This window comes from Oryctolagus cuniculus, chromosome 1, assembly GCF_964237555.1.
Source record: "Oryctolagus cuniculus chromosome 1, mOryCun1.1, whole genome shotgun sequence".
NCBI classification, from domain to species: Eukaryota; Metazoa; Chordata; class Mammalia; order Lagomorpha; family Leporidae; genus Oryctolagus; species Oryctolagus cuniculus.
In genome coordinates this window covers 154,136,248-154,162,001 of record NC_091432.1, presented here as the reverse complement: position 1 = coordinate 154,162,001, position 25,754 = coordinate 154,136,248, and the positions used below count along the sequence as shown (strand labels likewise).

The 25,754-nt window shown below is 37.2% G+C and overlaps 1 protein-coding gene across 5 annotated transcripts in view; it reads left to right on the top strand.

Annotated features, from left to right (window-relative positions):
* The window catches only part of PCSK5 (proprotein convertase subtilisin/kexin type 5), a 437,660-nt gene that overhangs the window by 218,574 nt on the left and 193,332 nt on the right, over nt 1-25,754 (top strand). For 4 of the 5 annotated variants that reach the window (XR_001793338.3, XM_008256580.4, XM_051858772.2 and 1 more), the window contains exon 10: nt 8,293-8,396. Coding sequence is in view for 3 of the 5 variants with exons in the window: in XM_008256580.4 (XP_008254802.1) it covers nt 8,293-8,396 (104 nt within the window). In the remaining 2 variants the exon portion in view is untranslated. Of the gene's footprint in view, nt 1-8,292; nt 8,397-13,004; nt 13,100-25,754 lie in introns of all 5 variants that reach the window. The other variant, XR_516723.4, reaches the window with a different exon arrangement.

Here is a 25,754-nt window from a genome sequence, read left to right as displayed (position 1 = left end):
GGAATTGATGTAATAAACCAGAGGTCTCTAATGTAGTCATAATAACATTTACTCCAAATTGTGGAATCCAAAATATATAGTGATTTTCATTAAAGTTTAAAATTAATGCTGAATATTAGCAAATCTGGTTTAAAAATATACTTCTTCAATGGTATATAGTTGAGCATCATTTTGATCTGTATATATAAGGGGGAAAAATTAGAGACAAAGACTATAAATGTAACTTAGAATAACAGCGTAACAAAGATGCACCATTGTTGTTGCCTTTCTGAGGGTTAACTGCTGGCTTTGGAAGTGATAACTCTGAAAATCTCTGAACTATGTAAAAAAAAATATCAAAAGAATTTCTTCAGTCTGGCAGTTCACTTAGGTGGATAATTGAGCTTTTAGTCCTCCTTCTAGCTTTTGATACTATAAAGCACTCTGATATCAAATCAAAGAACATTCCATGCTCTGCAGCATCACAACTTCAAATGGCCAACCATCAAGATGCATGATCTCCCACAGAGAGAGGAGTTGTTACAAACACAGTGAGTACAGCAGCTCAGTCCCCAGCCAGACACTCTGCCTCCTACACCATGAGCTTGTTAAAACCAGATCCTTTGATACATCTTCCTAGCATTATTATTACACTAAACAGAAATAGGCCACTATGTGGAAAGTGATATTTCGGTACTCTATTAGCAAAACTTAAAAAAAAAAAAATAGAAGTTTGAGAACATTAAGAAAACTTCGCCTCATTAAATGGAAAGTCATCAAACGCTAGTGTGAATACAGGAAGTAATGCTGATTCTTATAGTATAGTAGGTTGTCAATCTCAATAAATTGTAATGATCCTTGTCTTTGGCAACATACCGTGTACCAACTTCTTTAAACAGCTTGAGTATCCCTTAACAGAAATACTTGGTACCAAAAAAGTGTTTCAGAGCTTGGATTTTTTTTTTAAGCTTGTTGGAATATTTTCATATACATAATGAGATAGCTACGGGTTGGCATTCAGGTCTAAACCTGAAATTAATTTATGTTTTACATACACATAGTCAGAGGTAATATCAGCACTATTTTTTAGTGTACCTGTTTTATGATTGAGACGCATACATGAGGCCAGGTGTGAAATTTTCTATTTGTGGCAGCATGTAGAGGCTCAAAAAGTTTTGGATTTTGGAGCACGTTGAACTTCCGATTTCCAAATTATTGGTACTAAACCTGTACTCATTATCTCAAATTCTTGCAACCATACTGCAAACTAGGTGTTATTGTCTCCCCATGACAAAGTAAACTGTCCAGTGTTACAAAACTGTTGAGTAACAAGTCATGATTTCTCTTAGGTCTTCCTGACTCTGAGGCATAATGGAAACTGTTCTCATGCGATTAGAGGCACATTTATTATTATTCTGAAAACAGTTTTGAATGAGAAGTAGAAAAAATGGGGTGACAAGTTCTTCCAGAACTGAGTCAGCCTACAATTGCATATGTGTCCATATCAAGTCCTTGAACAGTGCACAATTTGAGTGAACGAGGGGAAGTGAGCAAGTGTTCCTCACTGGTTAGTGGGGTAAGTTTGAGAGGAAATGCTCATATGGTTACATTTTGCCTAAAACTCAAGATTTTAAATCTTGGAGATAAAGATGAGGACCAGACCTAGACTCCAGGTTGCAAGTTGTATAGAGAGACCTTTAGGGTAACATTCAGAGTACTGTTGTCAGAGGGAATTGAGCATACAAGGGAGAGCTGGTGGGAAACTTCAATCTGTGACTTGATTTTAATGCATGCCTTCTCAAGTTAGCGTCCCTCTGGCTAACCAGTCCTCTAGTTTTATTCTGTAAGAGTTTATGCAAGAAAGTATTTCAAGAAAATGATAATTGGTCTTGCACACAAAATATCACTCATTTGTAAGAGCTATAGAAAATGTGATTGTGGCCTTTTATGTGTAATAACAAACATCTACACTGTTAAGCCAGAATTTATAAGGAAAAGAAGGCACTTCAGTTTAAATGATAAAATTTTCCATTGTAAATTATGATCTCTCTTTTCTTCAGTCTGTTTGGAGACCAAATTTCTATACCTTGGCTTTGACTAAATCCTGGTAATAAGAGCATGGTTTCGTAAAAATTTACCTTGAGTGGTCCTGAACCAATTGTCCCTATTCTTTCATTTCCTCTTTGGTTCAGGTGTGAACTCACTCATAAGTGAGTGTCCAAGTGACACCAATACAGGTCGCATTTCCAAAGCTTGAGATAGTACCATGTGTTCCAATACTACAACTCAATTGTAGACGTGGGACTTTAGAATTAAGGTAGAACACAAAACAAAATAAGTGCACCCCCAATAGTGAATACTCCAGCTCCCCCTGAGACTGACAACCTGCGATCCTTTCAGGTTCTTCATCACCTGGCAAAACAAGATTGATTTCCTTTGTTGGATGATTAGCATTTTATTCTTAAATCATCACTTGCATGTCCTGACAGTCATCAGAGTAGTGTTTCTAACCAATCTCAGCAGTCTCTTAATACTCCCTCTCTCATCTTTGGTGTTCCTGCTCGCACTGAGACCATTTCCATAACTGCTGATTTCTTTAGCATCACTATAATGACAATTTTCTGGCTACTTCTTCCCACTTCTGTTGTATACACTTTTCAGAAACGTGAAGGAGACTGGTTTTATCTTCAATTGTTATTGAATATTTCATGTCAGATATATTGATCATGATTCATCATGCAATTTTCCCATTGATTTTGTCCACATAATACAACATTAGACAGCATCACTCTTATTTAAAGTTTGTCCTGCGTAGGAAACAGTTATCATTCTCTGGCTTTGCTGTTGCTCCTCTTATTGATAAATTCTCTTTCTGTAGAAACATGTGTCTGTTGTGCCTTTTATCAGTTGCCTCTAAATTGCATATCATGAAAGATCCATTTTGGGGGTGAGGAGGAAAGTTGATTATTTTTTCTCTTTAATAAGTGCAGGTGATTCTGACCTCAGAATCAACCCTTAAGGCATTCTGATCTTGCTGAAAAGCCCATGAGAGCATTTCAGGCATGGAAAGCCAAGATACTGTGGCAAAAAGTGTCCTACATGCAGGGCCTCTGTGGGTGAGACCCAGTAGAAAGAAGTGGTCGTTAAAGGAAGATTTACTTTTCTCTGAAGGGAGAACTTCCACTTTGCTTATGGCCTTGTCTATCTACAGAAGGATTTTGTGGATTGTAAAGACTTCCATAGCCTAAGCAGCTCATGTCAAGAACCTCAGGTGATCACTGATGTCATACGTAAGAGTGTTAATTAATTATTAAATTAACAACAGGAATCACTGTGCACTAACTTACCATGCAGGACCTCTGTCCTCAAAGAGTTGGATTATGAGAGTAATAGTAAAACCTGTTCTCAAAGATTTACTTCATTTAGTATATTCTTATGTCTCAGAAGCTATAGTTATGTCTAAGTACTTGCAAAAAGCATATTAATTAATTAATTAATTGATAATTAATTAATTGAAAAATATACACACATAAATGAAACCTCAGAAAGGTTTACTTTTATTGAATCAAAAAGCATTTTTTCTTACGGTAAAAATAATCCTTCTGGTGTTCTATTGCACAGCGGGGTAACAATAGTAAACAATAACATTATATTTTTCTAAATAATTAGCAGAAAGACTTTTGAATGTTCACACTACAAAGAAATCTTGACTATATGAAGTGATAGATCTAATTATTCTTATTTGATGATTAAAATCTATGCATGTATCAAAATATTACATTGTACCCCACAAATATGTAAAATTGTTGTTTGCCAATAAAAACAATTGCAGGTGAATCAGTGATTCAAGACTTAAAATTGGTCCTTGTTGTTAAGGATCATCAAATACAAATTTATTCTAACACTCACACATCTGGGAAAGCTCTTGATGAGAGTTTTTTTTTCCCTTTTTTTAATTTAAATGCTAGCAGTAGCATATAGAATCCCAACAAGTAGCACTCAAAATCTCTCTTGGGAATGTGCTATTTCTTCTAAACCTAATGTTAGGTCCATGAAATACTTTGGACTGCTCAGAACAACAATGTAATTCAGATGCCAGGTACTGATAGTATCATTAATGATCTCGTTTTTGCAACTTAAAACCAAGTTAAGGGTAGGTTCAACTGAGATTCATTGAGAAGAATCACCTAATCAGGCCATGAGCCACATCCAAATGATACCATGACAGGAAAGGTGACAAATTCCTAATAAAATGGTATAAAATAATTTAATATAATAGTGATATATGATATATAGTATGTACATAAAATATTATAGTATAAAATCAAAATAACTTTTCTGATGTGGTATTTTTGTATTCAACTTTGATAGAGTGTGTAAATGCCAGGTCTTTAAAACCCAAGTTAGACCTCTAGAATCAACAAATGAGACTAAGATTCAATAATCTAAAGACTAAAAACTATGACAAACAAAAATCAACAGAGTTGAGAGAGATGATGCGTATACAAAGACTGTGTGGCCGTTAGGCCATTCATGACTTTTTATCCAGATGGGAGAGAATTACCTGACAAAACAATGTGTGTATCTCTATTTCACCCCTGTGGATCCATCTGGCAACAGCATTACAGAGTGATCGGTAACATAAGTTTTATGGCTAAGTCCAACTTCTTTGATTCTACCTGTACCACTTTCTATCTGTATACTTGAGTTACTGTGTGTAATGCACAGCCCAAGTTTTGTCATCTATGAAATGGAAATAAGAATATTCTATATATCACATGATTTTCAGTACAGTACCTGGCCCTAACCAAGTCCTCAGTAAATGTTCATTATTATTACAAGGTCAATATAAGATGCAAAACTTCTTAACCAGAAATGATTGCATATACAAAACTCCCCAGAAAGTCATGTTCATTTCATTGCTTTGAAAGATCATCGATAGCTACCCAGATCTTGCAGACATTTACAAATGTTGCCCTTTTACTGCATGTTGTTCTTAAAGGACATCTGGAAATAGTTCCAGGAAGAGCTTTCAGGGATGTGGCTTTTAGGGGGTGGTGGTCACCCGGGTCATGGGTGAGAAATGCTGCTCTTTTTCTTCAGGTATGTTAGATTTTTGACCTCTCAATAGCCGCTTACCCCAAAGCTCTTGGTGCTCAGTCCTCCTGTTGTTGGAAATTAGAGCACTCTTAGTTATCAGAAGCCTGAGATGTGTGGGTTCAAGGTATTTGCCAGTGAGGACTAAGTTTTAGAGAGTACTACATTAACATTATGGACTAGGTCACTCCTTGCAAAGGGCACTCAACCTTGCCTCTCTGATTTTGCTCATATATGATTTATTAATCATGTCTTTGGTGGTCTGACTCGTATCCACTTATGTATCATCCCTGCAGCTATAAATACAAATAAGAACTAGGATATAAATCAGACTTCCCCAAACACAAGTATCCTTTCTGAATAGTAAGAATAGCTAAAGCTTAATGTCTTTCAAAATTAACATAGGGTTGTTTCCTGCACTAATCCCTTATCTGCCACAGGTAGAAACATCACTGATCCACTGATTTAAAATCCATTGGTTTTCCTAATTATCTTTCTGGCTTCATTTTGAAGAAATTCAGGAAATTTTCTGGTAGATCATTTCAGAAGTTGCACAGCATCAAACACCAGAGGAAAATCGTCTGAATACTTTACTTCCACATACAGTTCCAGTTTCCTGCAGCTATTTGTTCCTTCTAATTACAAGCAATCCAGGAACTAGTTTTTGCAACTAGAGCATGAGAACAAGTAATTCATTTCTTCAGGCTGAGTTGAATGCAGGAGTCTCTCTGAATCCACCATAGCATAAGGTACAAGACCAATGTTCTGTGTTCTATTACCATTCCATTCTTAGTGCTAAAGTTCACTAAGGAAAATATATATATCTCCCAATGTCAATATCTTATGCTTGAGATTTCCAAAGGAATCCTTCCCTGGTGATAGATAACATGGAAAACTTACTTTTTAAATTTTTCTATAAGGAGTAGGATTTAAAATATAAAAGTTTCATTGCATATTAAACATCAATTTTAGATTCCCTAGGTTGATTTAGATATATTTACCAAATCCATGTATGTTTTCTGATCCATCTGTTTACAAATGAAAAAAATAATTATATATATATATATACACATATATATATACACACACACATATGTGTGTGTGTGTGTGTTAATTTGGGAAGATTGTGCTTTATCACAGTAAGTGACTGGGGTGTCTTCCTGGCTTAAGGTTTTGTGATTGCTTTTGCCCTTCACCCAAATAACTGCCCTGGACCCAGTGTGGTGGGGAGTGCGGGAGGAAATAAACATCACCTCTCAGGCAGAGCTAAAATATCTATGGTGAAACCAGCGTTCAGAATTATCTTGTGAGTCATTTCTTAATTTCCCTGACCTGACGTGCATTAAGTCGCCTGGACTGCCATGTGAATTTAGGGTTACTCAACCAAGTTCAAAATCATGCCATTTGTTGTAGAAGCAAAACTTTTCTGTTTCCTGGGATTCGTCAGCCAAGCTGCCTCTTCTTGAGAGTGATGCCTTCTCAGCTTTTAAAAGTGGTTCCTTACAAGTGTTATAGCAAAAAAGAAAAATTCTGTTTTCATTGTTCTTAAAGTTCATATAGTTGGATTTTCATTTACTTAATATTAGTTCTTTTGTGAATACAATCTTGCAAAATAGTCTTGACCCAATCTTACCACTCCAAAAACTAAAAATGGTAGCACTAACTCTCTGTTAACATTAATCTGATGACAAAATAACAAAAAGATATCGGAACTCAGTAACACTTTTCTTCCTGTGCTCCCTTTATATTTGAGTCACCCAGTAAGAGTTGTGGCTCTAAGTTTAGCAAAATGTTGTACTATGACTTCTCAACAGCTTATTTTGTGCTAGACACTAGGTTAAGGATTTGGCACTATTTTAAGTGATTCAGTTGGTGCAAAGAAGTTAAGTAGATATTATCCACATTCTCCATGAGGAAGTTAATACATTGAGCAGTTAATTTCACATAGAAGGTACAGAAGACAGAGTCTGATCACTGGGACCCTCTTATTAGGAGGCCACACTCAAAGTCCCCTATATGATGAGTGTGGTAGAAAGAAGTGTAGATAAAGTGAGGCAATGGACAGAACCCACCCCTAACTATAATTAAGATACCAAGTTTTTGCTCTGCCTGAAAGATCCCAGTGTCCAACCATAGTATATTAGATTAAACTCATGGTAGGAATGAGTAATTAGTAACTTCTTCCCCTTCCCCAAATGCTCTAACCCATTCTTGCAAATACTCCTTGTAAAATGAAGTTAGTAGATAAAAAAAAAAAAAAAAAAAACAAAACAAAAAAAAAAAAACAAAGAAAATGACTAAATAGGCTTCATGAAAATCATATCTCTCAGCTAAATAAAAAAGCATCACACTTCAAAACTCAAGACTGATTGAATAAGTATCTGGAGTAGAATGAATTTCTTGCAGATTACATTTGTTCATGAATTACATTCATATCAGATGCTTTCTAGTGTATACATATTCCTTAAAAGAGAATAAAAGGCTGTGCATGTGTACTGAGTTTCTTTTCTGTGTGCTTACGATTAGCACTACAGTAACTCCAATGATAGCATTTCCTGCTCAGTAGGGCTCTTCAGTGCTAACAGCCATATGAACTAGATTTCCAGTACTTTGGTACAGCTACTTATTTTAAATTAAGAATATTCCCATACCTGTCTGTGCCTTAGAGCCCACTTTGGAGTTCTATACCATATTCTCTTTAAAGAACATCAAAAATGGGAAATTGAGTTCACTTGAGAGTCTTCCATATACTTTGCATGTAGATGTGCAGAAGGTGAAACATGGCCTAGTACTTTGTTGCTTAACTATATGCTGTAACAGGAGTGCTCCAGAGGCCTTCCATTTGGACTGTTGCTTACTATAATCTTCCTTTGACAATGCAAGATTTTATACAAAGGATGACAGCACCATCATGGGCAGCCATTTTGTTGAGGAAACCGGAAACCCTCGCTCTTTTAAACACCTAAGTTACACTACTCCAATCATTATTTCTTCAATTTAAGGTTATATTTTCTGCCTCCCACAAACTAATGTCAATTCTCCATGTTGAGAACAAGAGAGGCATTTGGCATTTGGTTATCCCAAACCCAAATCTCTGACCCTTTGTTTTTAGTACTTTGCCACTTTAATTTTGCTTTTTTAATTTGCTTGTGACTCTCTGCTTCCCCCATCTTTTTTTTTTTTTGGTACAATGATTCTTACCTTGTCTTTCCCCAGTCCGTTTCTGACCTGGAGAGACGTACAGCATGTTATTGTCAGGACATCCCGTGCGGGACATTTGAACGCTAATGACTGGAAAACCAATGCTGCTGGTTTTAAGGGTGAGAACTTCTTTCATATTCTGTCACAGGCAAAATATTTTTCTTTTTCCCCCATTTTAAATGGAGAGCAGGAAATAGAACCTCTCAAACGAAACAAATTGTGTGTTGACACACGAAGAGCTTCATGCTTTAGTAAATAAAAGGCAAATTGATTTTTTTCTTTTTTAAATTAAAACTACACATTAAAGCAGATTTCCTTGGCTTCCCAAATTTTAGGTCAATTTTTTTTAAAAAGATCAACCAATTCACAATTATAGTCAGCCTATGGAACTCCTAATTAGTTTACTATTTGCTGCCATTGATCATCTAAGTGGTATTTATAATATAAATATATAATAACATAGATAATATAAATATATAATAATATAAAATCATTATGTAGTGAATACTTCCTCTTAAATAATAATTGATACACATAAATTGTATATATCTATATATGTTAATAATTTGCTTTAGTTCAGTGGTGTTAGTTGCTAAACCATGCATTCTATAAATTTGGGGGTTTTGGTTTTAGAACATCCACAAACAGAAAAGTAAGCATACTTCAAGAGGTGTTACTTTATATAAACTAAAAGTTCATATGAAGCTTTATAATTTGCAGTCTTTGTGTAATTGCACACAGTATTAACTAGTACTAAACATGTTTCCAGTGGATGATACAGATTATATTTCCCACAAACTGTCTTATTAGCAATAGTTCTTTTGTTTGTTGTCACAGATAATATATGGTATAATAAAACAAAAGTAATTATAGAAAACAGATGTCCTAATGTTTGGAATATTTACTCAAGTTACAGATGACCTAAGCTTTAATCCATTCACTTAAGTTATAACAAAGAATTTTTTAGCATATCTACAGACCTAAATGTACTCCCAAATAATCTTAGAGTCATTATATATGCCTGAAGATGAAAAATAGTGTTCCATAGCATAGGGAATATCAACTTAATATTTGAGGTTCTGGTCTTCAGGCCATAAGGAACATTCTCAGTAATCCCAGACAAGTCATTTAATTTTTAAGGGCCCTAACTGCCTCAGTTTAAACATTTTGGAAGCTGAATAATACTATGTACATGTGATCTTAACATATCCTTGGAGAATTATGCCTGATGTGTGCAAACATTCAGGCCAAACTGCATATTTTAAGAATTATTTGCAAATAGCTTAGTGTAGTCCCATGCTTAACCAAAACCTATAAATATGCCAGATAACCAGTGCCACATAAAGATGTATTTGATTAGCATCTCTTCACTCTAATTTTAGAAAGAGACCATCCCTCTACTTTTGAGTATTATCAAACACCTTTTTCTGCTTGTAAACTAAATAATGCAACAGAGTTCAATGAACTTTTAATTCAAACAGTTGCAAATACCTGTTAGTATCCCCTCCCTGAAGCCCAAATCATGACACTTGATCCCCAAATTTCAAGTGTATGGGCAGAATCAAAATTAATTCAAATTTCAGTTATTCTGGAAAATCCAGGATGTAATTTGCTGTATGTGTGCTTCATTTTGACCAGTTTCCACATGCTCCCAACTCTTACGATTTAATCCAAGGGTACATGCAGGGAAGATAGGACCAACATATAACCTTGGCTGGTCCAATGCTGCAATGAACTTCTTAGTAGGAGGTTCACAGACTAAGTACATTGACCTCCATGAAGCTGAGGAATCAACTTTAACCCAAATATAAATGTCTTAGTTTTACTTATTCCTTTTTGGCAACTTAAAAAGAGCAAATGGTTCTAATAAAAACTCAACTCTTTTGAAAACCTCTGTTGGTTTTGGAGAGGGGGAAACAGAGGATTTAGACTAAATCACCAGACCCAAACCTGAATCTGAAAGGGGCTGTGCACTGCTTCTGGCAAGGAGGAAACAGTATTTTACTATTGCACGTGGCAATATTTAGGATAATATTTCACTCGTCTCTTAGATGGCTGCCAAGACTAACAATTAAAGTTTGCTTTTTCATAGATGAATTATTCTGAACTGTCTGGGCTCCCAGGGGAATTGTTTTGTAATTTCGTTGATGGCAAGCCCCATATTTCATCTAAACATGATCATAATAGGATGAATTTTTTTTAAAAAGAGTTATTTTCTTTCCTACCCTAAACATTACCATCCCCTCCCAAGCGTCCCACAAATAAAAGTGATGAAGGCAGAGGCTAGCCAGAGAAGCAGCGTGCTTCGGGAAAGTAGAAAATGCAGGTCCTCTGAACCGAAAACAAAAGTGGGGAAGGGGTGACTTCCTATGAAATAAAACCTGGAAGAACCAATTCTTGGAAGAGATTCATGCAAGGAGAGCTCAGCAAGAGTCCATTCTTTAAATTCAGTCGGCCTTCTTTCGCAGGCCTTGCTTAGCTGGAATCCACGGCCCCACATCTCTCCTTAGACTGTAGAAAACAGAAGTTTCCTGCCAACAGACCCATATGGCCTTGAGTGCTCACTCCCATCCCACCCTGCTCAGTCCTAACACTGAGTGACCGAGGTGCGTGAAAGGAATGTGAAAACACTTGTGCTTTCCAGAGCCTGTTTTTGGGCAACAGGACAAACATTGTGCCCAAGTGCTGAGCAATTTCACTTGTTTGAAGAGAGATTTTTTAATATGAAAAACACGAGAAGGCAATTTCATATATTGCTCAGTAGGGATCTGTTATTAAAGATCTTCTTTCTCATAAGGGTAGGCAGAAGTCACTCAGTGTAGTAACCAACTTAGTTTTAGGATTTGGACATAGGTAGACTTTCCATTCTTTCTTACCACTGATAACTTCAGAACGGCCAAGATGCTCAAGAATAGTCTCTGACCAAGCTCTGCCAGATCCACATTACATAATGTCCTTACACTCCTTGAGATGTAACTGGTGTTACACATCTTAGGTAGACACAAAACCTAGCTGACACATGGATTGGACAGGTGTGGGGCTCTCCTGAACACAGACCTGGCCTGTAGTTAGCCACATGGGTTATTAAGTACCTGCAGGGTAGAAGTGTTCCCTCCTCCTGAGGCACTAGCAAGCTCCTGGTGACTGGCACAGTTCCCAGGCAGGCAGGGAGGCTGGCCCGCAGACACTAAAGGAGCGGACTCTGCTGACCCGTCTCTGTTTTCCTGAATCACACCGATGAGCTAGTCAAGAGAAGTTTCTTCACCTTTTTGTCCTCTGCTTACAGTAACTCTCGGTCAATGACCCCATCATGACAGCATCTCACAATGAAGCAAACTCCAAAGATGCAGACAGCACATCAGCATTGTTATGCTAATGTGCCTTAAATTTTAACAATTTAATTGAACTAAGATGATTCTGTCCTGCTGCTTCAATAACAAAAATAATAATCTTTTATAGCATAATTAAAATGTCCTTTGCAGCACATTAGTCTTTCAGAATAAACATAATCCAATGAATAGATGCCAATGGAAATTGACCAAACATTGATTTGCTTTATCTTATGAATACTCCTAGCTAAATTTCATACAACACCTTTGACTTTAAACCTTCTCCAGAGATAGTTTCTTTAAAAATAAGTGGAATATATACCATGCATCAATGAAAGAGAATATTGGAAAGTATGCATGAGAATAGGAAATCATTTGTCTTACACTAGATGCACAGATGTGATATTCTGCTACATGAGAACTGAAATCCAAGTTCTGGTATTTTGTTACCGACCAACATTTGCAAAGCCAGGAGATAACTTTGGCATTAGACTGTTAGTTTTTTTTTCAGGATTCTTTCTTTTCTCCCTTTGTCCCTTCCCCTTCCTCTATGAAAAAACTTTTTCTGCGTTGTTACCTGTTCTTTTTTAATTCTCACTCGTGTTCCTTAAAATACACAAATCAGCTATAGGAGTGAGGCTTTTTACAACCCAAGGTGATTTTATTCGTGGAGTTTGGCTTATGCTGTCTCTTCATCTACTTATTCACGAGTATTTCCAGAGCTCCTTCAGCATACCTGCCAAACACATGGTGACATGTGCCCAGAAAATGGGAGGAAATGTCAGGGGCAGCCTGGGACTGCTCCATCTGTATACTGTGGTATACTCTACATCAGAAATAGAAATTTACAACACACCCTTTTTTCTTCAGTCTAAGTCCCAATGATCTGCCAGGTCCTGTCAGATAAAAGTATTGATGATCCTTCTGTCAGCATCTAAAACTCAGTCCAATGCCAATTGCAGAAAGCATCTAATATACAGGACATCTATTATGTCTGGTGTGTATTTTGACCTGTTTGGGTACAGAGCCATGGGAATGTTTTGATTCAGGCTTTCTTTATCATCCATGGCTTATATCATCTCAGAAAGAAGTTAGCTCTTGCTTGTGATTGCCTTCCTTCTCCTGCTTTAATCTGAGAAAACTGCAAATCCGCCATCCCCTCCTCCTACCAAAAGCCCGGGCTAAGTAGGCGAGTCCTTTGCCTGAATCCCCAGGTTTGGTTTGAGTATGCAGCTGTCACGAATGAATGCATGAACATCAGTGCTCTAGTTTTCTTTTTTTTTTTTTTCAAAGTGTTTGTATTTGGAATATATGACTGTCTACAGTTAAACTCTCTTAAATCTAGGAACAGGAATAGACGTCAGATAATAAATTAGGACCTTCTGTCATCTTTACTAGGCGAAAGAATGAAAAAAATGTCATTGAAAATCAAAAAATGACAACTAAGTGAGCGAGGTTACCACGCCTTCCATTTCACTGCCCTCCCAGACTATGTAAGTCTCTTTTTTTCTACCAGCATGTTGCTGACATCTCCCCATCCCCACTGACTCTTTCTTTGACCACAACTAAACTACTAGATAATTTTTTATTTCTAACTGTTTACCCACCGTGGGGAAGACAATTGACAGTCTAACATGACTTCTTAGCCTTCGAGGCCTTAACTTTTAATAACCTTTATTACTTTTAATTGCCATCATTTTATTTCCACTGGTAGGGTTGGTAATTTTAAGATGTTCCAATATATTTTTAATACCTACCTGTCTTGCTTTCAGTTTGTAACACTTATTAAAAAGAATTAGAAGTGCTGAAAACGTAAAGCATGCCATGTGTTAAATCAAAACGAAAGGTTTTGAAATGGTCTTTGAGTGTATTAAGTGATTTCTGATGTGTTACCGTTTATAAGGATGAAGTTTCACTTTATTTTATTATTTCACTGTGCAAATAATATTTCATCTTTACCACCTAGCATGTTGATTCACTGTTGGTAGTTATGATTAAAGCCACATAATATACCTTAATTGGTAATCTGCACATCATGTTTTTGAAGAAAGGTCAAAGTAAAATGTTATTCATCTGGTCAGTGTCAGGGGTGGGGTTACAATCAGATGGTTGACTCCAGTTCTGATCCCATTTGCAGAAATAAGGTTACTAGAAGAGACAGAGGGAGGTAAATACACTGGATTCTACCTAATAAAATTTGCTCACTGGAAATGCCATGTGATTTTTTTTTTTTCAAGATTCTCTGTTTCCTACCCTGCGCTCTCTGAACTCATATTCATTTCATATTGATTGACTAGAAACCTTTTTATTTTCATTGATTCACCATTGTATATATGAGTTTATCTTCTGGCTTATTAGTAAGAAAAGATGTGAGTCACACATAACTTAGGGATTTTAACTTCATACTTTTGTCTAGTGGATGACTAACATGGGGAATCTGGAATCCTTTGTAACAAAGCCTGCTTAGTTGTGACTTAAACTACAGTGTATGTCCAAAATGTTTAGTTGTCCCATCAGCATGTTTAACTCATGCCTACTAAATGTATAAGGTTAAAAATATTTTCTACCAATACGAAGTGTTCTTTTTTCCCTAACTGAATAGTAGTATGAGGTTTGTTGGACATTCAGGGGTTTGGTATGGCTGTGGGTTTGGGTTTTTGTTTTTGTCCCTGAAAGTTTTAAATGCACGTGGTATCTTCAAAATAGAACTAAAATGGGCTAACTCTTTGCCTATTATGTCTGTTCTAGATATTATTAGTTAACGAAGAGACTTATATTTGAGTAGTTTTGTGGTTTTGGCACAATCTTATTAACTTAATGACATTTTCTGTGGACTCTGAGGGAGCCAAATGTTTTTATACCTTAGTTTTTGCAAAATGTGGGTAGATAATATTAAACATAATGAGGAGACTGAGTTAAATGAAAGGTGCTTTGAAAATGGAAAATAGCAAACAAAAAAGAGTGTTAAGGGTATCTTTTCATAATATATATTTTCTATTGCCTGAAATAAGGATAAAGCTATGGAACTATATTGAGAATTAGAATGTGTTTGGAGCTAGAAATTAAATTACCTTGAATTTGCTAAAGAGAATGTATTAAGGACTTTAGAAAAAAGATTCACTAATACATTTCAAACATGTGTATCCCATATTGCGTACCAATAATAACACAACTATATTTGAACTATCTTTTCTAATATTCAAACATTACCTTGAATTCTATTAAACTTTTAAAGTTTTAATTAATTGCTTCAGAATAAGGACTGAGGATATAAAGCTGAATTAGGTTTTGACATTCCATTGTCTCTTTAATTATTAATAACCAATATAAAAACTGTGAATTGAAAAAATTTTTAGCAGAAGCTTCTACACTTAAGAGAAAAAGCTAAAGTATCTTTTTGTTTAATCACCTAATGAGACTATATGTCTGCACAGTGGTTTTTAAAACTTTTGTTTCAGCACATGACTTTGGCTATCCTTAAGATTAGCAAATATTGATATGATATTTTATACTTATAATTGATATCTTAGGCAAAAGTAAAGTCATGAAACTCTAAGCCCAGTGATTACAGAGAATAATCCGACACAGCCAATGCTGTTTTCAGTCTAGAAGTGTGTTGTGACTTTAAAGTAAGGAAATAGATTTCTTTGAAACAATGATAATTGGATTTTGAATACGGTTCCAAACTAAGATTGAAAGGATTTGAGGCAAGACACAACCTTTTTTTTTTTTTTTTAAGATTTTATTTATTTGAGAGGCAGAGTTACAGACAAAGACAGGGAGAGACAGAGAGAAAGGTCTTGCATCTGCCAGTTCATTCCCCAAATGGCTGCAATGGCCGGAGCAAAGCAGATCCAAAGCCAGGAGCCTGAAGCTCTGTCTGGGTCTCCCACGCGGGTGCAGGGGCCCAAGCACTTGGGCCATCTCCTACTGCTTTCCAAGGACATAGCACAGAGCTGGATCGCAGGAGGTACATGCCAGGACACAAACCGGCACCCATATGGGATGCCGGCTACACAGGTGGAGGCTTAGCCCACTACGCCACAGCGCCGGCACTGCAAGACACAATCTTCAAAGACTACACACACACACACACACACACACACATTCCTTCTCTTGCAGAGACTATTTTGAAATTGAACAGTTTCTTATTTGAGATTTCCTATTTCTTAAAAGATTTATTTTATTTATATTTGAAAGGCACAGTTGCAGAGAGAAAGAGAGGGAGAGACAGAGAGAGAGAGAGAGATCTTTTATCCGCTGGTTCACTCCCCAGATGGCTGCAATGCTGAAGGTTGGGGCAGGCCGCCAGAAACCAGGAACTGCATCTGGATTTCCCACATGGGTTCAGGGTCCCAAGCCTTGGCCATCTTCCACTGCTTCCTAGGCACATTAGCAGGGAACTGGATCGGAAGTGCAAACAGACAGGACCCACAAAGCAGCACCCCATGGGATGCTGGCATTGCAGGTGTGGTTTAACCCACCGTGCCAGATTGTTGGTCCCAAGATTTCCTGTTTATTTCAAACAAAATACTCAGCCTAGTGATTTATAGAATGGGCACCACAGTCAAACAACCTGGGATTGAATCCCAGCCAAATAAACATCTTCATACATTCTTTATCAACTTTATTGAGATAAGCTTACATATCATGAAAAGCACCATGTTAAGTGTACAATTTGATGAGTTTTAGCAAATTTGTAAGTCCTGTAGCCATCACCACAATGAAAGGATAGAACATTTCCATTACTCTAAAATGTTCTTTTATGCTCCTTTCCCATTCCCTGCTCTGCACCCATGCTATGCACCTACTCATCTCCTCTGTGCCACTGTCGATTAGGTTGTCATTTGTAGATGTTCATATAAATAGAATTACCTGAGACTAGTGTCTGTCTCTGCATATAATATTTTTAAGTTAATCAGGAGTTCATTCCTTGTAATTGCTAAGTGGTATTGCAGTGTATGAATATCCCACAATTTGTATACTCATTCACTTGAAAGGATAAGTAGCTTTATCCTTTCAAGTTTGGTGTTATTATGAGTAAAACATCTCTGAATACTCATACATAAGTCTTTATGTGGACAAATTAAGGTTTTTTAAATAACAGACAGAAAAGCCCTCTCTGATTTTAACAGAAACCCTGAGGATTAAGGGAACGATTCAAATGGCTAGCCAAAAGTAGAGCATTTCAGGAAAGAAAGAATTGTTCAAGGAAAAGTGAGAAGTAGCTGAAATGCTACTTAGCACAGTTCTTCAAAGAATGCACACAAGTTTATCACATGTATGTCATACATCATTCTAATGTACTGTATGCAGTTAATATTCTGTTCAGAATTTATTATAATTAAAAATTGAGCACATAAAGGCTACTTCAAAAAGGTCATGGAAAGGATTGAAAGTTTATTTTTTGGTGCAAATAAATCAGTATCCATGCATAGTTTTTCCATAGTTCACATTTCCTTGAACTTTATATAAATATATCACTTAAAAACTTAATACAGCCACTCTCAAGGTCTGCAATAGCAGGAACCCAGAATCAGGAGTGGATACTGGACTTAAACACTGCAGAATGGGACGTAGGCATCCCAATTCACATCTTAACTGCTAGACCAAACGCCCACCTCAACTTATCTTTTCGTTCCATTTTCCATGAACTTTTTAAGATACACTTGTATATGTAGATATGCTTACTGCTATGACCATATAACTTGGTGTGTGTAGCTTACAAATGAAATCAGCACTACTATTAATTTCATAAGTCTCTGGTAACGCTTCTATTCTCATCTGTGTAGCCTGTCTCCTCCAATTTGGGTTATAGTTTTCATCTCATGTTGGCAGTGATTTTACTTGATGATTCTGGATAAATGGTAAACTTCCGTTTCTGGTTTCTTTTGACTGGCCATTGTAACTAAGGGAGGCAGTTATGGTAAAAGCTACAGTTTAGAGTAAAGGGGAAAAGAGAAAGCCTATTATGAAAAAAAATGAGGAATGAGAAGTGGGCAGGTGAAATGTGATAAGGAACATAATTTAAAAGAAATTGAAAGCAAAGCTTCCTGAATCATAGAGTTGAAAGTTCCATTTGATTTGAAAAACATTTTGGAGGCACTGTAATAATCTGAGATAGTGACCTGGATAATAGTAATGACTTTCAAGTTGACTAGTCCGATGTCAGAAAGAGCCTTATATCCTAAATTGATGGTGTGAATACATTGGTCCTATGGCATGTCCTAGAAAATAACTCGTACAAATATTTAACAAATTGACCTGTTAGAATAGGGTAGGATGATCCTGGAGTAAGATGGTGAAAAATCTCTTGCAGTGATTACTTTATATTATCTTAGTATGCAGTTGTATATTGTGACCTTAAGCATGGTGACATTCGGCAAAAATTTTTTTATCATCTCTTGGCCTCCTTCTAAATGAGGAGACTCGTAGCATTGGTGAATATATATATATCCTTCCTAGATCTGTTAAAAGCAAGAAATGCTTTTTGAAATGGCTATTTAATAAACCCAGGGCAAAGGGTATGGTGATAAAAGATTGCTTCTTGAAAAATGTCAGACTAGAAATTGTTCTTTGAGAAGCCTTCACAAATTTCCTTTGACCAAAGTCTTTTTGCCACTGTCATTGTTCACCATGACCTTCAGACAGCCACTTAACTTCCAGTATTTGAATTTCTTCTTAGCATGTAGTTGTAGTCTTTGTATTTGTCATGAGACTTGCAAGGATTTAAGAAAACCAGTTACATAATTCAGGCTAGCATCTTGAGTTGCTTTAAGACTGTTATGCAGATGGAGTGATATGAACATATAGAGTGTTTCATGACATTTTCTCTTTCCAAAATTTTACATTAGTTATTATTTTCCTTAGCAATGAAGCAAACTTTGAATCATCAATAGTTATCAATAGGAAACTGCACTGGAGGTTTTTATGTTTTTTTTTTTAATTTACTTATTCATTTTGGAAGTCAGAGTTATGGAGAGAGAGAGAAGGAAAGACATAGAGAGAAACTTCCATTCTTTAGATCAATCCCCAGGTGGCCACACCAGCCCAAGCTGGGCCAACCCAAAGCCAGGAGCCAGGAGCTTCATCTGGCTCTCCAACATGGGTAGCAGGGGCCCAAATGCTTGGGCCATCCTCTGCTACTTTCCTAGGCCTATAGCAGCGAGTTGAATAGGGAGTGGAGCAGCTGGGACACAAACCAGTGCCCATATGGGATGCTGCCATAGCAGGCAGCAGCTTTACCTACTACAGCACATTGCTGGTCCCTACGTTGTGTCTTTTAGCCCACCAGAAATTACACTGTATATGCCTTCTTAATTCTTGGTGTGGGATTTTTGTAAATTTTATTTATTTGCCAGACAGAGTGAAAGAAAGTGCTACCATCACTGGTTCCTTCCCCCAGTGCTAACAATGGGTTGGTTTTGTCTGAAAATCATTTTCGTCTGTTCAGGTTTTATCCTCAGAAATAACTTTTTCACAGTGCTCACCATGTACATCTTAGAAACCTAAAATGCCCACTAAATTCCAACCACATATCACTGAGGAATCAGAATACACAGAAAAAAAAAGTGAGAAATCTCTTGAGTGTTTCACTAGCCTGCCAGCTCACTGCACAGGTTGTTAGCTGTGCAGGCAGCCAGACTGAGGAGTTGAGTGGGAACTGAAATCTGGCTGGGATCCACTCAAAACCATGTGTGCTACAGCAGGATGACACCCACCTCACAGTAAGCTGCACTGTCCTCTAATTCACATGGGTCTCCGATGGGCAGCCCTATTCTGTAGAATTCTGGTGTTATTATTCCCAAACTATCAAAATCACAAGTATCTTTGAAAAAGTATCCCAGGAATGGGCATTTGGCCTAGTGCTGAACAGGCCATAGCATACCTGTGTTCAAATCCTGCTTCTGCTTCCAATTCCAGCTTTCTGCTAATGTACACTTTGGTGGCAGCAGGTGTATTTGGGTCCCTACCACCTATATGAGGGGCTTAGATTGAGTTACTGGCTTCCGGTTTTGTCCTAGCTAGCCCTAGCTATTGTGCATTTGGGGAGTGAACCAATGAATGAGAGATCTGTGTACTCTATCTGGCTTTGTGTCTGTCTCTTAAGCAATATCTTTTGATTTAAAACATGTATCCTAGAGATAGTTTTATTCACTTTAACTTTCATCCATTGCTTCAGTCTTGACATTGACAGAAGAAGTTCATGAGCAAAGAACTTGGTGTTACCAGAACCAAATGGAGTTTCCAGTATCTGTGATTACTTCATTACAATCTTTATTGCCAGCTCTCTAGAGAAAATTCAGAGTAACATCTCAGAATTTTAAGTGAGTGAATGCTAAACACAAATTTATTTTTTTCCATATTCTTATGTACATTCACCCTTTTGTGGCCAAAAATGATAGAAGCTTTCTGAATTCAAATGTATCTTTATTTCATTTGGGGGCAAGGAGAAGAAGATTGCTATTTGGGGTGAAGGGGCCTTGTCAGTGTTGACATGCACCGGATATGTGAACATAGAGCAGTAGTGAGAAGGCTTGACTTGAAGCATTTGTTACTTGAAGCATTCTCTGATTATCATCAAGATGTCCTGTGAAAGTATTCCCTCCCTGCAGATTGTCTTGTCTACCAAAGAACAGAAAGGGAAAACTGTCATTGAGGTGAATAGGAGAAACCCTCTTTGTGCAATTAATCTATGTATATCGTAGACTCTGGCATCCATATGCCTAGCTCAGACCATAGCAACACTTCCTTGTCCCTAGTTCAGAACAGAGGGCTCTAACCTGCTGTGACCACGTTCAGAGTGCTGTAAGTGGACACTGTGGAAGCTGGTTCCAGATCCATAAGATGGTTTAAGTAAACAAAAAGGAATAGGGCCTTACAATTACATCTGCTGAAAATATAATTGCAAGAAAGATGGCCTCTGCCAATCCTTTTCTACTGTCTAAAGAGACCTTTATGTAGGTGCCAGTTTCAACAAGATAAACCAAATCCAAAGATTCAAAAAGAAATCATTAAAGTTAATCCTGCACCAGTCTTATGCAGGGTTCGGTAAGGCCTCTGCATGGAGTAGGGTTCACTGACACACCAGGGTCCATCTGGATCCATCTGCAGTGAAATAAATATATCCAGACTTTTTTTTTTCCTTAGAATTTCAATTTGGTCTCCTTACATATGTTCACATCTTTCTAGCCTTCGGCATTTCAAAGCATTTGAACTTCTAGCACACATCCTGATAATGGTTTCAACAGGCTTCATTTTATGGTGTTACACCAAGAGAGAGGGTACACCCTGAAATTTCCAGAGCCATCCAAAAAGAAGGGCATTGTGACCACTGCTGGATATTAACAAATGGGAAGTGTCTCTTTGGCACTCAATGCCGTTCTTCCATCTGTGCATGCCTGGTTAACTCTAATAAAAAACTGGCCTAAGCATGAATATAAAATAAAGTATCTTTTCCATATTAATATCTTCACACTCAGGGAAAATCCCTGGTACAAATGACTGAAGAAGGTCCTTTCTCAACAAGAATAGAGGAAAGTGTTATGGGCCAGATGTTCAACTTTTCTTCCAAGCCCCACATATTTCTTTTTCTGCACATGATATTTTAATGAGTTTTGAAGATATTTTGAAGAAGAGCTTAGTTTTTATGCAATTGACTTTCAAAAGGCAAAGGAGGTTATGTCGACGACTTCCCCAAATGTTTTGTCTCCTTTGCTACTTTCTAGGGTTATCCTGAGGTTTATGATTGACCTGAGTACCTTATTAGAAAGAAATTTTGTGTGTCTCACAGACATCAGTAATCAATATATGCAATACTTTAGTAAAATAGGTTCTGAAGACTTGAGCTCAAGTCTTTGCACAAGTTCTTTTAATGTTCTTAAGCTACAAAATGTGCCTAGTACTGTCTTGCTAGTAGGATTGTTATGCAGACTTTATTAGCTAATATGTAATCAAATACATATGTAAGAGAATTTTATCTTCCAGATAAAATTTCCACTGGCAATCCTATTTTGAGAAGTAAAATTGTAGAAACAGTAAGATTAGGAAATAGAAATTTCAGTGCATTTCTTTTGGTCATCTTTGTATACTAACCATTATTTTTTAATCTCAACTCAGTCAAACACTGACTCTAGCCTAACAATGCATAGAGTTTAACACCTTAAACAGTGGCATCCTAAGAAGCAAACCTATGCTTGAAGTAGGTTGATTGAGAGAATGGTGTCTTCTTCAAATGTTTTATTAGACGAGTAGCAAATGTTTAGGATACACCTTGTATAAAAGATACTGACATCTTATGCTGTGTGGCTGATTCTCATTTTTTTTCTGCTCCTGGCATGAGGGAAGGGGTATTTAGGAATCATATCTACATAACCTTGGGTCATATCTACATAACCTCCTATTTTGGGGAGATGTTAGCCTAATTAACCAGACTTTCTAGGAGAGAGATGCCAATCCTAAGGAAGTGGTCCCCAAGCCAACAATATAAGCATCACTTGAAAACTTGTTAGTAATGCTGATTATGATGGGCCTTACCTCAAAATTACTCAATCAGAAGCACTGAGCAGCCTGTGCTTAACCAGTCCTGGTTGATTCTGGTACACGTGTAAGTTTGTAAATCACTGACCTAAGACATCCTCTCCATGTAATGAATTAGCTTCTCTCCTTTGCACTTGAATGTAGCTAATGAAATGCCATCCTTAGAAGAAATGAAAAAAGCCTCAAAATCATTTTTTTTTGCAATTTTCATGAAGAACTTTTGAAAGGGACTCCAAAACCTCTCATCCTTTGTCAGTTACTCAATCATTTTCTCCCACCCAACCACACTCTTATCCTTTCTGTCCCTTGGACCATAACCCTCTGTTGTCAAATTTCATATCACCCTTCTCATGGGGGAAAAACATTTCCATTTTCCCACTGTCTTAGTTCTGTCCCTCCTTTTACAACTAAAATTTTCCAGTAATAGCCGAATTAGCTGCCTCCATTTCCTTCTGTAATCCCTTGCAATGTTGTTTCCACTTCCACCTTTGAAATGAAATTATTCTTGGAGTCGTTGACCCATCTCCTCTTGCCATCTCAGAATGTGTCTGGTCTGCCTCTAGGGTATCATGTTCTTGATCTACATGGTAATATCTGTCTTTCCTTGCCCTTTGCGGATTGAAGACATCATCTTTGTTTATTCTTTGATAACTTTACTGATGCCTTTTGCCATTGTTTTAACCATAACCACTCCCCTAAGGTCAGTCGTCTATAGAGCTCTGGAGAAAGGAATCTCTCTCTCTGTCTCTCTCTCTCTCTCTCTCTCTCTCTCTCTGTCTCATCCTTCCTCACTTTTCTCTCACATCCTCTTAATTCCACTGCTTTGCTTTTAAATCCCTACCTTCCTTTCAATTACAAGTGTCATCTCCTTGCTACTGATTTTCTATTCAACTTCTTCAGTAAGGACTCCCCACCCCACCCCCTGCCTTAATGATCTAGCATCTCTGCACAAGGCTCCTTCTGTGTTATGTGAAACTCAGAACTTCCAGGGTGGGCATTTGGCACACCCCATATCAGACTGCCTGGATTCAAGTCCTGGCTTCACTTCCAATTCCAGCTTCTTGCTAATGCACACCTTGGGAGGCATCAATGACTGCTCAAGTAATTGGGTCCCCTATCCCTGTACGAGATTCAGACTGAGTCCCTGGCGCCTGTCCTTGGTCTGGCCTAGTCCCTGCAGCTGTGATCCAATGGATAGAAAATCAATCACTCGCTCTTCTCTTTCTCTCTCTCAAAGAAATAAAACAAAAGTAACTCAGAACATCCAAGACATAATCCATCAATTTACAAAACAGATTTCCTTCAAAACTTACCTCTGTTGTCAGGGGTACCCTTCTATTCATCGCCCTGTTCACTTTGAGGCTTCCTATTCTTTGGTCACCTACATTGAATGAATTGTGAAATTTTCTTGCTTTCTTTCTTATGATAATTTTTATTATTCACCATTTTCATAATCTGTTTTATGATCTCACATATTTGTCCCATTGTAATAACAAGTTCCCAGCTCAGTCCTGCTGTCCTTTGGTATCCCATATGACTAATGCCAAATCAGTCGTTCTAGAATATCAATCCCATTGCATAATTTCCTTGATCATTGGCCTCCAGATCAATCCAGCTGTGTGTTCCAGGTCCATACAGTTTCCTTGAGTAAGCAACAATTCCAGGTATCCTGGTCTCATTTCTTCCTTTTATGAATCCAAATCTCACTCAAAAATTTCACTGTCCTCTCAATCTTCCTTCTTCTAAGAGAATATCAGTTCTCATTCATGGCCACCTTTTCAGAAATTATACAGAAATTTCCTTATTATTGTCCCTTAATCTTAGAAATTATTTAAGCTTCATGAAAATGGAAAGGAATGTTCATGAGAAGCCTAACATAGTGCTTGAAACTTAGAAGAATAGGTGGTAGCATTCTTCCCAGTGAGACAAGGACATTCTTAGTGTGAGGAATATTTTCTTCTTTGTGCTTTGTGATCATCCCCTGCAGTAGTAAGTGGCAGCTCCATGCCAGGAGAGCCAATGGATATGTGATGGATGAAATACAAAATCCTTGTAACCCCCTGTTTTTTATGTTGAAAAAAAGCATTGAATTTCTATTCCTCTCTTTTATGAGCATTTAAGGAAAAAGGAACATTAAATGAATAATTATCTAAACATAATGTGAATAATCCACAAATAGGAATTTCAGCTGCAAGATCTCCTTCATTTTCTTAATTCTTTGCTCAACTTTTACTCCAATACCTTAGCTGAAGCGCTGACATATGGTCAATCTAGTTTTCAATTAGCCTTTGCCCAAGGGCCCTTTTCTGTCTTGTTCTCATCTTTGTCAAGATAATCTTATTTTCCTAAAAACAAGCAAAAATGTGATCTGCATATGCCCCAGGCTACACAGCCAGGCCTCTGTAAGCTTATAAAATGGTTTTCCTTCTTCTGTTCAAGAAATACCAGTCAATGACCTTAAGCAAACTATTTGCTTATTATAACCAAGTTGGGAGCAAATAAATGAAAACTGTCCAGGGAAAAGAAGAAAATAATTTGACACTTTTTCTTTCCTTCAAATGGAAATAGTTTCTTTGTGTCTGAACTGTGCAAATTAAATAAATAATAATAAGTACATATCTCTGCATTATAGTATAGCAAAGCATGTCTATATGTACAAGAATAATTCAAAAAGAAAAGGGAGTGAACAGGTAAGTTTATTTGGGGCAAAAAATATTGAAATTCAAGCATAGGTTTTTCATAAAATACATTTTTCATGAATATTTTCAACACCTCCATGTACAATCGAATTAGAAAATAAGTCTGGTACAAAAAATTTTGCAATCCACACATACACTCATATATGTATAATGAAGGACATTGTAGAAAAGAAATTCCAGTGTTTCCCAGAACTCTCACCACTTTGGCTCTGTGGGGATGAGCTTGTCTGACTCTCTGCAGCTGCCCAGCAAAGCCATCCCAAGAGGTGCTTGGAAGCTCAGCCCTGCTGACAGCCAACTGTCTGGAAACTTTCCATATGCAAGTCCTCAGTAGCACTCTGATGGCTAGCATATTGGGATCTGGCTAGAATTATTACTTGAGCCTGAGATTTTAGGAAGAACAGGGGAAAAATAAAAACAAACCACGCAGCAGATCGCAGGTGCTCTCTGTTCCATTTTCTACCCCAGTGGAGTATGTGTTCTGCATCATGTGGCAAAAGAAAGCACTGCAAGTATAGTTCTGATCTCTCAGAAGCTTGTGTGCCCATCGCACTGAAATCTCAAAGAGTATGCAGTGAAGAGATCCCGGAGAAAGGGACTAAGGCAAGACATGGTCATTCTAGAGAATCTTAAGATGGTCAGATGTATAGTAACTGACATCAGGAGACTGAAAAGCATCACTTCCCATTGTCATCCATAGGAGACTCACATTGTATGTTTTTGAATATCACTGTTTTACTTTTATTTACAAGAGCTGTACTTAAAGTGTTTACATCATGCACATGAGATCTGGTGATTTAGGGCAGAGTCCTAGACCCTCTCAGTTGCATGCCCTCCTGTCCTGGATATTTGGCCTCATTTGATTGATAAGTGCAGGAGGTACAAGGTCCCTAGTGGGAACAGTTATTTC